A 13,264-nucleotide genomic window follows, 5' to 3' on the forward strand; every position below is an offset into this window, starting at 1 on the left:
CAGGGCAAGATTGCTGACGGAGCTCAACCGTGTTAGATAGGCAGCGAGAGCGGAAGAGTTGCCGCTCCCATGAGTAATATGTAGTCTTTGAGCTCGCCAATCGGTCACCTTGATGCAAGGCCAAATGGGAAAAAAGCCAGCCAGCAAAGCTCCTTCATGCGGGCAAGCCGCGGGCAAATCTCACGCCCACGCCCTGTTTGTGTGCCAGACGGGTTGAAGCGGTGTTGCTGATCATGTTCTCTTTTCTTTTTTTTTCCTGTTTGGGGGCCAAGGGCGTGACTTGCTCTTCTCATCCTCGACGGCTGGCGTGCGATGATTCAGCTCAGCGAGTGTACAGATTGGAGGGCTAGCTGCGCGGCCCCGGTGCGGCCATGTCCGTCAGATGGGCAAGGCTTGACGATGCTTGTGTGCGGCTCCAGGCGCAGGTCAGCACTGCCCCGTACACACGTTTTTTTACGCCATTGTTAACCGCTTTTTTGCGGGCCCGTCTTTGCCGTCATGCAGCCTTCGTGGTCGTGGTCGTGGTCGTTGAGCATTTCCTGCTCTGAGCCATGGCTACAGATAGACTAGACTTGCTCGAACCACTTACTCGACTCCGAGGCCCTCCTCTTTTCTCCCCCTTCTCCCCTGCCATGTATGCTCCCCCCCCCCCGCCGAGATGGGCATAGATAGCACCCGTGCGTCATATAACGGGTAAGGCTGATGCACCCCACGCCCTACGCCCCGTCGGTTACTTTTTGGCTTCTCGAATGCAGCACGCGCACAGGGTGCCGTGTGGTTGAGTAAGCATCGAGATTCCTGAGTCAACCGGCATTGATTGGAGCACAAAAGCCCGCGCAATATTGCCTTTATGACATGGAGGGGGGTGGTGCTGAGAGGAAACTTGACGCTGTGACACCCTTCATCCTTTGACTCTAATTCCTCCAGATTCCAGCCCTTCCGCTTGGTTTGGCCGCTGTCGCCGCGGAGATGTCGGCGTGCATCGCACACATGCACATGCACACACGCACGTGACACTTGAGTTTGCACGCCGAATGTTGGCCTGCATCGGCATCGTGGCAGCAATGGCAATTTGTCAGCTGCCGGTGCTATCGATATCCATATCTGTCTATCTCACTCTTTTTTTTTGAGAAAAATTACCAGTGCAAGCACGGTGCCGATGGCACACACACACACACATACATGTAAATGTATGGGCCTGATTAATTTCATAACTAGCTCTAGACGTTGTCTATTGAGCGCGGAACAACCTGCAGCGCGGGCCGTGAAAGCAAGGAGCAAAGAGGATTCAGAGGATGTTGAAGATGAATCCAAATCCATCCATCTGTCTAGCATGTAGCTGAAAATCGCCACCTTCTCTCCCGGAACAGAAAGAGGCGAGAGCAAGAGAGACAGATTGCGACGGTGGCTTGTCGATAGCCTGCTTAGGCAGCGGCGCCAAAGGACGCGAGACCAGGGCGGCGCCTCTTGTTTTGCGCAGGGGTGGTTGAATCTGTATGTGCTGTGCTGTATGTGCTGTGCTGTATGTGCTGTATGCTGTATGCTGTATGCTATGTGATGATGTGTTAAATATATCCTCGGGATGCGGATGATTAGTGATCTTGTACCGGCGCGGCTAGCAGAGGGTTTATTTTACTGCGATATGCGTGCTTATTATTATTTTCTGTGTTAGAAATGCAGGTTGCGTGTATATGTGTAAACAAGAGGTTTATTTTTACCGTGGCATGGTTAAGCACGAGTTGGGGGATGTTGGGGATTGGATGGGGATGACAGGATGGCGCTTGTGTGTGTGGTGGGCGGGCTTGGAGAGGCCATGACGTACATGGGGAGTGAGTGTACTTTGGTCGCCGGATGGAATCAGTATGAGGTAGCATTCACGTGGCTATTAGCAATGCAGCAGTTCACGCAGGTACAAATGATGGAAATAAGACAAGAAACGCCTAATCGGTATATCCAAACGATTTTGTTTTTTTTTCACGATGTTTCCACAGCGCATATCCACCAGCATGCGTCCTTACCTCCAAACCTCGTTTTCCCTCTCTCTCTCTTGCTCCCCACAACAGCGTCAGCACACGCACATCCCCCCCCCCAAAAAAGGCGCCGCTTACATCTTCGCACGCAATCGCCATGCCTAATCCAGCCGGCTCAGCCCTAGCACCCAGAGCGGTAAAAAAGACCCTACCACTACCTATCCCTTAACTTACGCCAGCTGCAAGAGCAAGAATCTGGTATTCTACCAAGTACATACTATGTATGGGTGATGGGTGTAAGTGTATGTGGGGACGCTTCCCCTTGCCAATGACGCAAATGCAAACGCACTCGGCATCTAATTCCGCGTTTGGAGGGAAGCAATTTTTTGCGTCATCTCTCCCCCCCCCCACCTTTACTCTCGCTGTCGTTGGCAGTTAGTGTTAGAATTATGCTAGCACTAGCATACATAATCATAACATAGATGCACACGCACGTGCAACGAGGCAAGTGCGACGACATACATAGGTATAAGCGTAGGCGTACCGGAACAAGTTGCAAAGTGCAAGTGCAAGGGCAAGGGCATTCCCCGATGACCTGGATAGCATGCAGAGGGGCGCACGTGGTGGGATCCGGTGTGGGTGTGTATTGCAGACCGGTGAAAGGGAATTTGTATGTATGCTGCAAGAGATTAAAGTGTTGTGATTCAGTTTTATACAATGACGTATGTACGCAGTCTATGATAATCCATCCCATCTACATACTTTGGATACTTGAATACGGGCAGAGATGCCGTGTGCAATGTGCGTGTGCAAGTGCATCACCAAGCGAGTCAGTTACATGGCTCGCTATTACTTAGTCATAGTCGGAAAGTACGGAATCACCAGAATCTAGACCTCGTCGTTCACCTTCTTCAGCTTCGTCTTTGTAACAGACGCAATGACGTCATGCATGCCTGAAGCGCGTTTCGGCATACAGCCCCCTCACTCCCCCTTCCACCCTCGCCCCCTCTCACCCCTTACTGATTCATCTAACTAGTATAGCCGGCACAACGGCATGACATGAATGTAGCTGGTAGTAGTGGTGGTAGGGTGTGCAAACAGGCAGGGCGAGGCGAGGCGGGAACTAGACATGTGTATGTAGAGACAAGGTACAAGGAGAGAGAGACAGAGACAGCGTGGAAATCGGAGACGGATGCGAGATAGACCAGGGACTGGGGAAGAGGGGAAGAGATGGTGCGAGATGGTGCGAGATGCTCATGGTGGTGGTGGTGCACTAGCGCTGTTTGCACGTGCAGTACTTGCACTCTTCAGTCAGTCCGTCAGTCAAACTAAGTACTTACCAACTAACTAACCAAGTAACTTGACCGGTATTTTCACTCTTTCCTTCTTTCTTAGTAATGAGTTAGAGCACCATCTCTCATCTGCATCCAAATCCCCCACGACCATTTTCCATCCTTCAATAAGCGCCATATTTCCCTTACATCCTCCATCCATCCGAAAACAGCATGTGAAAGCGGAATGTACATGGGGGTGTCATTATCCCAGCAGTTTAGCCCCTGGCAGTAGTGTTTGAAAAGTAAACGCGGGCGTCAAAGATGCAAAGATAAAGGGCCGACCGGTGGGTTTGTCTGGGGTAATATGTAAAAATAAAGGGAAAAAAGGCCGAAACAGCGGGGATATAGTAGGTAAGGTCGGTGGTGGTGGTAGGTTAGTGCGTTTTGGCAGAGAGCGAGTCGGGGGATTGGTTGGTTGGTTGGTGTGTGGGGGGTTTATTTGCGGACTAGTGGGTGCGAGAACGTAGAGTGCATAGTGGGTAGTGGAAAGAAAAAGAGAGACAGACAGGAAGAGAAGGAGAGCGTGTGTGGAAGACGTAGAGAATGTGTGTGCATTAGACGTCGGAACAGTTGCAGCGTCCATCCTCGACGCTGCGTGTTGACAAGGGCCTTTTGTCCCGAAGGTGGGGGAAGTTCGGGTGATGGATGCACCTTGGTATCTGGTAGTATGTAATATGTATGTATCGGGCCTTGTCGTATCGTGGCTCTGTCTACCTGGCACAGCCGTCATGAGACGTGGAATGCAAAATGCACATGCAAGGTGTGGTGGTTATACGATAGGGGCTTGCGTATGTGTGAAGCAGTCAATCTATGTGGTGTGGTGTGGTGTGGTGTTGTTGGGCCCTTGTCATAGTCGAAGGGCAGGTCGGTCGGCGGGTAGGTTTTTGGGTGGGAGGGCACCGAGTTGACATGGCAACTTGACCGACGGGCTGTATAGTACGTAGTACCTATAGTGGTACTGCTACTACTTGGTACTGCTGTATGGGCGGCAACGCTACGATGCAAGCTGGCGATCTACACTGCATCTCGTGTATGTGCGTGCGGGAAAAAGCAACTGGGCACTTGTGCATACGGGCCCCCGTTGGGCACGGCGCGACGAGTGCGAGTCGAGGCAGATGCAAGTGAGGGAGGGGGCGAGCTGAGAGTAAGTAAATCCCAGACAGCTAGGAGAGGAACAGAGTGTAGTGTGGTAGGGTAATACGTACATTGGTGTACATGGTGCGTGTAACTAGGTAGGTAGGTGTATGCGGTGCAAGTCGACGAGGACGGGCAGATTACGTATGTAGCGTAACTTGCAGGCCTTCTCCATCAACAGGGAACGCTTCCAGGCCCTCTCAATCAGCAGGGAACGTCGGGAGCAAGGGCATTTCAAACGACCCAAGGCTTAGGTTTACCCTAGTGCCAAGCATCCCATTGCAGCGGCGGCGGCTCCAACCCCAGAAAGGACGCGAGGGATGCGGTGCCGCCGGAGAGACGTCGGAGCCGTGGTAGTTAGGTACGAACTGGTGTACGTAAGACAGACAGGCAGCATGACGGTAATCCGACGTTTGGCCTCGGGGCTCGACGTGTGTGTGTGTGTGTGTGTGTGTTCGTCGTGTAGGGCACCGGTATGTCCGCTCTCCCATAATCCTCATGACCACGACATGTGGCTTAGCCTTCTTCTGCCTCTTCCACAGCTGCAACCGAGCAGCGGAATGCAACCCCGCCGCCTGGAAACCCAATAGAATGGCGCCACAGACGTCACGGCGCAGCGGACCGCCAACGCTGCGCTGCAACAAGACCCAAACCGCCTGTGTTTCCCATGTCCATGTCCATTATCATTATGCTTTTTTGCTGTGCCCACTTTTTTCTGGCTTCCTGCCCAAGGTCTGGCCCCCTCGTCGTGTTGCCCGCCCTTTCTTGTTGCCTCACCCACCCACCGCCAAAAAGTGCGATCACCACCCAACTCTGCGATCGATGGCCGCCAACCGCCCCCCAGCCCATGCCTAGACCAAATGGCCAACTTTGCCCATGGCCGTTCCTCTACCATCCGCATCTCGCCTCTGCGTCTCCGCCATGTCTGGAACTCTTCCGACTCTTGGTGCATTTTTTTTTCTTTGCTCTTAACCCCGGAGGCCCGCGCACGTATCCCCGGGACGTTGCGGCGATTTATTTTCTTCCTGTCGTAGTGTAGTGGCTTGTCGCATGGGTTGCTGCATGGTTCCAGGGGAGACGAGCGAGGGATGGAGGGGGGGGGGGAAAGGAGCTGCGGCCGCTAAGCTTAGCACAACAGGACGCGCCATATCATAAAGGCAAATGATGTGCGATGCGGCGGCGCGCGCCTCGTTCTAGAGCCTCGTCGCTCCATTGACACACAAACCACGTCCCCCTCTTTCCCCGTCGCATCTTTTGCGGGTAATTTGTACGTGACGCCGTGATTACCGTGAGAAGATTGGATCGTCTTAGAATAGAAAGAAAAAGGAGAAAGTGGAGAGAAGGCGAATTGTAACCCACACGAGCACAAAGACAATGAATGGGGGACGAGAAAAAAAGGGAGAAGTGAGGCGCTGGGTGGAGTTCTAGAGCGTGACTGTGGGGCAGGTGCAAGCAGCCGGTCCAAGTGTTTTTTCCGCCTTACCCATCGGGCATCTCTTGCGCGCTGTCCTTTTGCTTTTGGTTTTTTTTTGGTGTCTGGGAGGAGGGACAGAGACCAAAAAAGCCCGGCGTCAGGGTTAAGCCGCACTGCTGCGGGAGGAATAGGATGGACAAGTCAGCAGTCATGCACGCAAGAGTCGTGTCACGCAGTAAGAAATGCATTGCGGGAGTAAGGGAGGAGGAAAATAAGAGAGGTCAGGTGAGGTATTCTAGAATGGCATTTTTCTTTGTCAAAACATGGCGCTTTGGCTTGGGCCCAATCATACCAGCCAAACCGTTGCCCAATCGAGGAAGAAGCGGCAGAGCGGACGTTGCATGTGACATCTACGCTCATCCCTAACCCCCCGCCTCTTCGGTACATAGATAACATTCCGCCAAACGCCTGCGGTGGGGACGGACTTGCCGGAAAGAAAAAGGAAGAACAAGAAGAGAAGGTAGAAGAGGAAGAAGAGGAGGAGGGAGAGGTTTGCGGGCGGTGTATGAATACAGGAGAGAGAAAAAGTGGTTGAAGGAGAAAAGGAAAACAAAGGGATAAAAAGGAAAGGAAAGGAAAAGAAAGCCGAAGAAGCCGCCTTGTCCCCGTGAAATGCGATCCCAATTGCGCCTTTGCTGCGCGGTGAGTCCCCCCACGCACACCCCCTAGGATTGACTTGGGCCAAAGAAAAACTGTCAAAGTCGAATGTCGCAAGGAAAGCGACACTTTGGTGGAGAAGGACGTGTTGCCGGAACACTAGTCGTCAAGTCGCTCATGTTGGTATTAAACTCGTTTTGAATGTCGTGAAGAAAAGGCCTTTTGTGTGTATGGCAAGGTTGAGGTTGGCTGGTTGCCACTACGACGATGTCCTTGATGATGTTGTTGCTGCTGCGGCTGCTGCCGACGAGTTGCTGAGCTGTGAGAGGGATGCGAAGGAGTTTGTCATGGCCGAGTAGGCGGCTGGCAGGCTGTTGGCCGAGGATGCGGATGAGGAGCTGCTGCTGCGGACCTGGAGGTTGAGCGTGTGGCAGCTGTCGCATCGGTCGTTGAGGCGGTTGCAGCGGCCTCGGCAGCCTCGCTCGTAGTTGGCGCAGGAGAACATGGTGGTGGTGATTGAGGTGGTAGTGGTGGTAGTGGTGATGGTGGTAGTAGTGGTGGCGGTTGTAGTGGTAGTGGTAGTGGTAGTGGTAGTGGTAGTGGTAGTGGTAGTGGTAGCGTGTGTGTGTGTATCCGGCTGGCGTATGGGAGGGAGCCGTCGAGGCCGAGGGCAAGACTTCGTAATATATGGGGCGGCAGGATAGCGAACGCCCGATGATGTAGCCAGCTAGTTGGAGATATGCAGGGTAATAATTGCGTACTTGGGCCGAAAAGTAGCCGTAGTGGGCGCTGCGGCTTGGTTGGCGTCGCTTGGGCGGTGGTCGGAGCAGGCGTGCCTTGGTTGCCGGATCTGGCCAGAGAGACGGACAATTCAATGCAGTCAATGCAAATGCGTATCCGGGGGCCTGGCTTGCAGGGCGAAGGTGTTGGATGAAGGTGTAGCTGTAACTGTCTGTCAGTCTGTACTTGTATACTCAACGCCCGCGGACCGCCCGTCTTTTATGTCCAAGGCCGCTCATGGCCGTATGGCCGTCCCGCGCGCGTGGTTCCGTGTGGTATGCTGCTCCCAGCCCTTAACGCACTCGCCGGCCCCTACACAGGCAGCCATGGCAGGGCCAAACCGTCCGTAACACGCTGCTCACGGCAGTTGACGCGTCCAAACGGGAGCGTGTGTCATGGTAGATTGTGCCAGTGGAGAGGCCGGCGGCCAGACTGCGTGTGGCCCGTGCCCTCTTACTCGCCAGCCCGCCCGACTCTCCACCAAGACCCTGCCCTCGTTGCCCATCGACCACACAACCACCCACCCCCCCAAATCTTGATTTCTGCCAGCCCCCGTGTCCTCCGCGCGAGCTGCCTGCGCCCTCGATGCCGCCCGTCCTGCCCGTCGACGCATATCGACGGCCGTCTACCTGCCCACCGACACTGACACCGACACTGACACCCACATTGACACCCACCACTGACACCTACAACGCCACCCGTCAGATGCTGCTACTATGTACAGTACTCGATATGATGCTTGCACCCGCGCAGGGGACGTGCCACGTCTTGCGACAATTTCAAGCGACGATGTGCGACAAGGACCAGCCAGCCGCGCAATGTTTCGAACAGATTCCTCCCTCCCAGGCGGCCTTACGGGGCTGAGTCCGACATGCCCTCTTTCCACGACGCCCGAATAGTACCTGCCACTACCTACCGTTGGAGCCTTTGCATTACGCAACGCTGCATGCTGCCCTCCGCGCGAACCTTTGGCGCCTCGCGAGCCCGTCCTGACGTCTCCTGATGCCCGCCATCGCTCGCACGGCTGCTGGCCGCCCGCCAAGTCGACAATCTGGCCCGTCGTCCGAGGGCTCCCAATCTCGCACTTGGATAAGGATACCATGTCGCCTCCCCAAGTGCGCGCATTAGTGCCCACCCTCGCATCGCTGCGCTGCTGGACCTCTCACCATGTCTGCTTCGAGACTCGCTCATTAATATGAGGATCAGCGTTCGCACGCCCTCAGCACGCAATACCACAAAGTCGCCTCAAGCCCGACACATCCTCCGCACGATCTGGCCCGCTTCTGTGGAGCGCGCAATTTGTCTGCTGCTGCGGAAATTAGCACGCGCTAGGTAGTTCGCCTGACCCCTACCGCCACGCCTGCTGCCGTACGCTGATTTGGTGTCCGGTCCATCCGATCAAATCCACGCGGCCAGCCGCCACATGCGACTTTCGCTTCTTTCTACTAACCACCACTACCACTATACATATGCACATGGGCTACCTGGCTCGTTTGCCCGAGCCAACGAAACTCTGCACCAACGAGCTACGTCGGGGCCCGCTCAAATCAATCGCCAAAGCTTGTGTACCTACGTGTGTGTGCTTACAACACTGCATGCTCTTATCTCCATGCCTGCACCCGCTGCTCCACCGAAATGCTTCCGCATCTTCAAATTCTACGCGATTAACCCTCATCGTAGATTCCTCCCGCTAAGATTGCTCCAAGGGAAAAGACGCATGATTCTAACACTACCTAAGATGAACCGCTCCAGGGTACACCTAGCGCAATCTGTCTGCTGCCGCTGCAACCTTGTGTCGTGGTCGTCGGTGCCCGGACTTAACCATGACCGGTCCGTACCATGCCCAGCCGCATGGGCCATGTTGTCGCAGAGCTTCCGCGGTGCTTGCAAAAATACTCGAGTCTTAAGGAAGCCGGGTGTTGTTCGTTTATTTGTGTCCTTGGACCTTTAATTTCTGCCTCAAATCCTCCCAGGTATCGCTCTCTGCGTACGTCAGGAACTAATCCAGCTGTGACCTTGGCCGCCAGAAACATTGCACACACTCGCGACGACTGCTTTCCCAGCCTGCACACCACCTTGGATTGTATTGAATCCCTACCCAGACTATAGCAGGCGTGGGCAGATTCTACTATTGGTGTGTCATGGAACACTGCCACTGCCGCATGACAGCCGCCAGCATTGCACCACCAACCTTGGCGTCTTAGGATGACAGGTCGATTACCTCCATGGCACCGCAGTCGCCATCAACCATGCACTTCAAACGCGCTACAGCTGCCATCCAGCATGCATTCTCAACGTAACACCATTTCCTTCCAAGTTACCCGGTAAACCGACCGAGCGAGCAAAAAAACACTCGCAATCACTGTTCAATCAGGCCAGACATCCAGAACACCACAGCCCCCCGCGGAGACACAACCCATGCCTCGCCCAGCCACACCAATACGGCGCAGCAAATACTTGGCGCATATTTTATCCATGAGTGTGCGCAGCCAAGCAACAACGAAAAGACTGAGCATGCAGTGAGCACAATAACCAAACTCACTCGCCTTAACTTTAGCGGGACACGGCATACCAAGCAACGAGAAACACGAAACAGTGAGAGTGGAGCTTCAAAAAGGGAAAACAGAGAAAAGAGGGTATTTCGAGCCCTTGGAACAGGGGAAAAAGATGAGACGAGACGGCAGTTGAACAGCTGACATGTAGCATGGGAGTTGCTTCACATGCTAGAAAGGAAGGAAAGGAAAGAAAGACAGGAGGAAGAGGAGCCCACGGGCAAAAGCGCGGAAGATGGAGGGTAGGTGGAAGGGGGAGGGGGGCTTGGAAATTTGGGTTCCAGACTTGTCTGCGATTCAGCCTCCCTCCAGGTATGTACTGACTATTCATTTGGATCACGTACCTAAACTCTCACTCCTCCTTCTTGCTCATTCTATCTGCGCATGTCTCCCCAGGGGGTGTGTGTCTGGATGAAATGCATGGTATGATATGAACCGATATGGCGTTGCCGAAAATGGAGAAAAAGAGAAAGAGAAAGAAGGGGTGAAACTGAAACTGGGCGCTATAAACTGGCTCCATGTTGATTATGTCCACGTTATGAATGTATGAAATGTATCTGTGTATCTGTGTATGTGCTACGGTACACGTGATGTGGATACTGCTCTACCTACCTATTCTGCGACGCGGTGGGGCCACGACCCAAAGCGGTAGACAATACCCCCGTTCCCCGCGACCCAAGGAGCCCACCACTTGATCCAAAAGCATGTGATGGTACGATGCGCTGCAACAATCCCCCAACGGCAGCCGAGTCATTGCTTCCCATAGCAACTCATGACTCGACTCGACTCGGCTGCTCTGTACATGTACCGTTGAGTGCTGCGAGTCTTCGTCATCCGCTATCGTGCCACTTGGGCCTATGCTAATATGTATAATACCTGCTATATCCATGGGGCTGTGTGGGGAGCAGGGTCGAACCTATGGGTCTGGCCCCATGTGCACAAGGAAGGAAACGCGACGATATTGCATACTAAAATCTAATTCATAGCCCCCCCTCAACACTGCCCAAGGCAGACTCACTCACTCGCCCTACATAGTGGCTTGCGCAACTCGCTGTCTACGGAGCCGTCGGAGTCGCAGCCGCCGTGGCTGGCGTCCGCCAGTAGCCATGCGCCTCCATGGCTGGCGTTGTCGTTGCTGAATCGTCGTCTAGACATCTGCCGAACCAGCCTTTTGAAGTACACGTTGTCGTTGTGCTTGGCTCGCTTGATGTCGTAGTAACTGGACCAGTCGCAGTAGTTGTAGTAACATCTTTGCAGCCAAACCATCCGGGCTGTGCAAGTTAGCGACGTATAGAGCGAGTCGATTGAAAAAAAAACTTACAGTGTGGCAAGTTGTTGTGCTTGTCGAGGTCGATGAGCTGGAGGTTGTCGACACCATGGTAGTCGTCGTCTCATCCCGGCACCCCCACCATCCTGGAGTCTTGCACGTTTCCGTCCGCGTCCGTGATAGGGTGGTGCTAGTTGCTGTTGAGCTCGTTATCGGCTGGGTATGGGTGCCGTTTTCAAACTTCCACAGGTAACAATCCACGCATCCTACATCCTCTTCTAGACATGTGGCCGCCTTTTCATACTTCATGTAGACATTGTCGATAGCATACCTTAGGCTGTGCGTCTGCGTGCTTTGCCTCCAGCCCCAGTCTTTGACCACGTCATACGCGCACTTTCTTCCAGTATGGCAAAGCGTCTCGAATGCGTAACCGCCAATCGAGCAAAAACTGGTAGCGCCGTTGCAGGTTCCCATATACACGGGGTCCGCTGTATGCCCAAAATGAAAACCGCCCGTGTCTCTGCGGAGTGGAGCAACATCTCCAGCTGCTGGTAGTCCAAGGCGTTTCGCAGCCAGGGCTTGGGGATATGCCTCAAATGTCACAGCAGGAATACCATGTTGAAGACCAATCAAGGAAGCGAGCACTCCGCCCAAGCTATGCCCTGTTGTGATCACGTTGGCATCCGGATAGAGCTTCCTGACTTCTTCGTAAAGCTCGACAGTCGCTTCATAATACCTGTTTGGCTTTCGCAGCTCGTCCCTAACACATTGGTCGTCACAGGTGTAGGTGCCCGTCTGGCAGTCGCACACCTTGCGCCATAGGTACGTGCCGCCTTGGCCACAGCAGCAGGAGCCATAGAGATTGTCGTTTTCTTTGTCGTGCACAGACGTGCCGTTGCCTTCAAACATGGCCACAGTCGTTCCTTTGACGGCCAGGATGATGGTCGAGTTTGTGCCGTCGGTGAATACATGGCCACGGATACCGCTGTCGTCCCAACCAAAAGGAATCGATGTGTTGTACTTGTCATCAACATTCATCCAGCCGGGATCATCACGCCCAACCTTGTACGCATCTTCGGACATGTTCGCAAAACTGATAATAGTGTCCTTATCCGTGATATCCGGACCCGGAACATCTTCAGCCATCCAAATCGGGGACATGGGTATTTGTCCGTCATAGCTGCTGTACGATGGCCTTTCAATCTTGACGGGAGCGGTCTTGATCGTAAATGGTCCGACGCGAGAGTCTAGACCCGCGGCGGCGAACTGTTCAGGAGTAACATCAAACCTTCGCGCTCGCGGTCCAGGCCGACCTGCGCCGTGATCTATGACATGTCGCAACGTAAAGCCGCTGGGCCTTGGTGATGTGGTGAGAGCCGCAGTGTCCGCTAAAGCCGTGGACCCACGGGGGTGGCCAAAGTTGGTATAGGCCCAGAAGATGGTAGCAACAAGAGCAATCTGCGCAAGGACACCGACGGTAAAGAGAGAAAACGAGGGCCTGCCTCGTGTATTATGAGATGAGGTGTGAAACGGCATGATACGTGAGCACTGCAGGAGAGGTGAAGGGACAAGTGTTGAGGGTGTTGTGATAAGCGTGTTGATGGCCAAGTCGCCGCCTGGCGCACGGTCGTGGCTCGTGACAACGGCGCTACGCCAAGAGTGGATAGGCGCCCTCTCCACGTCATCTGCACCATGAGCCTTCACGCGCACCGCTCATCCGCAATACTGGAGAGGGCCTTTGCATCTGACACACATACTGCCAAACGCGAGCTTGCTGTCAGTCGAGGTGCGCGTCGCCTTTACAAATTGATATTCATGAGCCAGCAAAGCAGATGAGGCTTCCCGAAAGAGTAAGGAATCCATGCAGGCTAATGCAGTGTATCCATTCTCGGGCTGACTCCGCCAAGAGGGCTAAGTCGGTTTACTATTATATGTATGTACAGTTATGTTTGAATACATAAAAAGATTATAGCTAATCGTTGAGCGCCATAGAAAACACGCGGGTGATCATCTATCCCGTTACGACGTTACATGTGCAAACGATCGATCTCCATTTTCCGGTCAATCCTCTACCAGGGTCCGTAAAGGGGTGTCGCATCCTGAAGGCAGATGTGTCCATGATCATACGGTGCCATTCTCGTATGTCGTTGGTGTTT

The 13,264-nt window shown here is 53.8% G+C and overlaps 3 protein-coding genes across 3 annotated transcripts; all 3 read right to left on the reverse strand.

Moving 5' to 3' along the window:
- Window positions 1-464: 464 nt before the first annotated feature.
- Window positions 465-7,121, reverse strand: SETTUDRAFT_41935 (uncharacterized protein; the record flags this gene model as incomplete). The annotated part of the gene is made up of 2 exons (XM_008028883.1): window positions 6,773-7,121; window positions 465-555 (listed from the first exon to the last, which is right to left on the reverse strand). Exons 1-2 carry the CDS (start codon window positions 7,012-7,014, stop codon window positions 465-467), a joined length of 333 nt encoding a protein of 110 aa, XP_008027074.1. The 5' UTR covers window positions 7,015-7,121.
- A 2,280-nt stretch (window positions 7,122-9,401) lies between these two features.
- On the reverse strand, window positions 9,402-10,025 carry SETTUDRAFT_163547 (uncharacterized protein; the record flags this gene model as incomplete). Its single annotated transcript, XM_008029068.1, has 1 exon — window positions 9,402-10,025. A coding segment is annotated over exon 1 (200 nt), but the record flags the coding sequence as incomplete, so codon positions are not given.
- An 871-nt stretch (window positions 10,026-10,896) lies between these two features.
- Window positions 10,897-12,644, reverse strand: SETTUDRAFT_20218 (uncharacterized protein; the record flags this gene model as incomplete). Its single annotated transcript, XM_008028688.1, has 2 exons — window positions 10,897-11,112; window positions 11,163-12,644. 2 exons carry the CDS (start codon window positions 12,642-12,644, stop codon window positions 10,897-10,899), a joined length of 1,698 nt encoding a protein of 565 aa, XP_008026879.1.
- Between the last annotated feature and the right edge of the window lie 620 nt (window positions 12,645-13,264).

This window comes from Exserohilum turcica, assembly GCF_000359705.1.
Source record: "Exserohilum turcica Et28A unplaced genomic scaffold SETTUscaffold_3, whole genome shotgun sequence".
Taxonomy (NCBI): Eukaryota; Fungi; Ascomycota; class Dothideomycetes; order Pleosporales; family Pleosporaceae; genus Exserohilum; species Exserohilum turcicum.